Source organism: Solanum tuberosum, unplaced genomic scaffold (genome assembly GCF_000226075.1).
Source record: "Solanum tuberosum cultivar DM 1-3 516 R44 unplaced genomic scaffold, SolTub_3.0 scf00002, whole genome shotgun sequence".
Classification (NCBI taxonomy): Eukaryota; Viridiplantae; Streptophyta; class Magnoliopsida; order Solanales; family Solanaceae; genus Solanum; species Solanum tuberosum.
In genome coordinates, this window is record NW_006238928.1 from 205,963 (window position 1) to 209,144 (window position 3,182).

Here is a 3,182-nt window from a genome sequence, read left to right on the forward strand (position 1 = left end):
CCTCAAAAAGCCATACAGAATTACAAGTTTCCTTTAAAATCGACCATCTCTATGCTTTCCCCTACAAACTCTTGCTTACACCAAAAAAATAAGAGACTTAAGCATTTCATTTCTATCTTCTGAAACTATCATTTTGTCCTTCAAAACACCTAACATTCCTTTCTTTCCATAGAGTCCACCATATACATGCTGGAATAGTCTTCCACCAATCTTCACTTTTCCCTCTGCTGCCAATTCTTGTCCATCTATTAAGGAGCTCCATGGTTGTCTTTGGCATCACCCAGCTAACCCCTAGTATACACAAAAACATATTCCACAATTTTGAAGCTGCTTTACAGTGAATGAACAAATGATTATTTACTTCTGCTTTCTGCTCACACATAAAGCATCTTGAGCAAAACTGCATCCCCCTTTTTTGTAATGCCTCATGTGTAAGGCAAGCTTTTCTTATGACCAACCAGACAAAACATGCTACTTATATTTTGCGTATATATATGTATATTATATGTATACGTGGTATGTACATTATATATATATGTGGTATGTATATTATATATATCTAAGTATGTACAAATATGTATAGGTATGTATATTATATTTATATGTATATGTATGTATATTATATGCATATTAGTATTAAGTATAGACTACCTTACATTGTGTACATATTTTGTAAACTCGATGGCCCAAAAGTATTAAGTTGTAATTTTCTTTATATTTACATTATGTGTGTAGTGTACTATATGATATGTATAGTATATGTATATTTAGTATAAGTATGCACAACCTATACATTTTGTACATCTTTTGTTAATTAGTTGGCCGAAGTGTTTAGGGCCATAATTATCATTCTTAAATAAGGTATATGGTGTAGCTCTATGGACATGCTTAGAAACAGTGGGAAGATTTTGAAGGAATATCACTCTTAAAGAAGGTAGTAGAATTACAATCAGTTAATGGGGAAACCTCTGATCTTTCCAGCATTTCCAGCTTATCAAGTAACAGTGTTGGCCCATGCAAGGAGTAGAGAGAAGTACTTTTGTATTTAAATTTTAGAAGAACTTTGTTAGATTGGGAAATGGAAGAACTTAATAGTCGGCTTGAATTACTTTACAAGAAAAATCTAACTCATAGAACTGATATCGATATGGTCATATGGGAGGGCAGTAGTATGATCTTCACAGTGTATTATTTCTATAGAATATATGGATTTGTCTTGCTTTCATACGAGTCCCGAGTCCCTAAAGCAAGAAACTTCCTTTCTTTTTTTCTTTCTTTCACGGACAACAACATGGGGAGCCTTGGAATAACGGAGAACGTGAGAGAAAAGTGACAATTTACATTAGCTAGTGCTTGTGTAAGTACGTGGTGGAAGATGTCAATCGTCTACTACTACTGCTTCCCTTCCTTTCAATTTATTGTAATACGTGGAGAAGAAGAACATGAGAAGTTACTCCTCTAGCGTTCATGGAAACATATGGATAGAGAGAAACAAGGAGCCTCTGAAAGAGTAGAAAATATTGTATTGTACATATCAATGCTCACTTTTTTTAATAACATTTTCTTTTTAGAGCACAGTTGATACTCTCGTCAAGATAAACTGACACACTTTATGAAGAGAAAAGTTACATCTCTAGTTTGTGTACGCTTTGCTTCGTAATTTTAACCTATCACATCAATGAACTAGTGACTTCATAAAACCACTTTTTTTTGGAGGAATATATAGCATTTCATATGCTAATGTGTAATGTGCTGCGTGGTGACAAAACCACCAACTCAGGTGTTCTTGAATAACATGTTGCAATGATGTATTTATTTTCCTTGCTTAATTTGGTGCATTATATTCTGGGGTCTTTAATCCAAGGAAATGAGGAGATTGATGGTGGTGTCGCACATCGTATTGGTGCGGGGTGGATGTAATTGATACTCGCTTTAGGAGTTTTATGCGTTATGAAGATACCACTAAAACATAAAGGTAAGCTCTACAAAGTGGTGGGTAGGTTGACTTTGTCGTATGGGGCTAAGTGTTGACCAGTTAAGAACTTTTTTTTCCAGAAGAGGGGAGTTGCAGAGATGAGGATGTTGAGGTTGATGTGTGGGCATATCAGGAGAGATAAAATTAGGAATGAAGATATTCGGGAGAAGGTAGGAGTTACCTCTATAGTGGACAAGACCAAATAGGCGAGACTGAGATGGTTTGTACATGTGAAGAGAAAATGTGCAGATGATCTGGTAATGAGGTGTGAGAGGTTGGCATGGGTGAGTTTAATGAGGGGTAGAGTAGGATGAAGAAGTATTGGGAGAGGTGATTAGACAGGACTTGACACAACTTTAGCTTATCAAGGATATGATCTTAGATAAGAGGATATGGAGATCGTGAGTCAGAGTAGAAGGGTAAAAGGTAGTTGAGGGTTGTCTCACTACCCCTGCGGGGAGGCTTGGTGGGTAGATAATATTAACATTTTTTGCGTAGTTTCTTGTTCTTCAATTACTGCTAGTACCTGTTGTTTCTTGCGTTTCGTTTATCACATTATTCAGCTCTATACCATATGCTACGCTTTCTCCATTATTTGCTATGCCTTGTTCTACCTATATATTGTCTTTTTCAAACTACCCTGTTATGTGTTGCTTGAGCTGAGTGTGTTTTAGAAACAACCTCTACAGCTCCACGAGGTGGGGGGTGAACTCTACGTATACTCTACCCTCCCTAGACCCCACTTGTGGGAATACGCTGGGTATGTTGTAGTTTGGTGCATAATATGATACTTGTTATATGTCTTTGACTTTAATTAGGAAGCACTATTGTGTAATTCAAGCCATTGCTCTTACCGTGGGCATTTAGAAGTCTAGTTCTTTAAGATTGCTAAAATAAAAAAGTTCTAATTCTACACTTCAATATAACAGAGTTGGTATTTAATCTCTATTTCACGATGTTGAATAATTACTTCATTTTTTTTTTCTTCAACTTTATTGAACTTCCGCAGTCTGCTTATTTGTGCACTTTCCTGTCTTAGGTTTGCGTCCCGTATGCTGGCTTGGATTCTAAGCCGAGCCATGGGAGCATCTGTTTCATTCCGCGTTGGAGGATGGAAATGCTTGAGAGATATCGGGGTGAAGTTCAACAAGGTTGGTCCCCCCCCCCCCCCCCCCCCCCTCTTTTTCCGTTTCTTTTCCTTTCTACT

At 37.0% G+C, this 3,182-nt stretch overlaps 1 protein-coding gene across 1 annotated transcript in view; it reads left to right on the forward strand.

The window, feature by feature from the left end:
• Window positions 1-3,182, forward strand: part of LOC102599089 (protein SABRE) — a 51,352-nt gene that overhangs the window by 6,372 nt on the left and 41,798 nt on the right. The window contains exon 2 of the mRNA XM_015310611.1: window positions 3,015-3,126. Within this exon, the coding sequence (XP_015166097.1) occupies window positions 3,015-3,126 (112 nt within the window). The remainder of the gene's footprint in view (window positions 1-3,014; window positions 3,127-3,182) is intronic.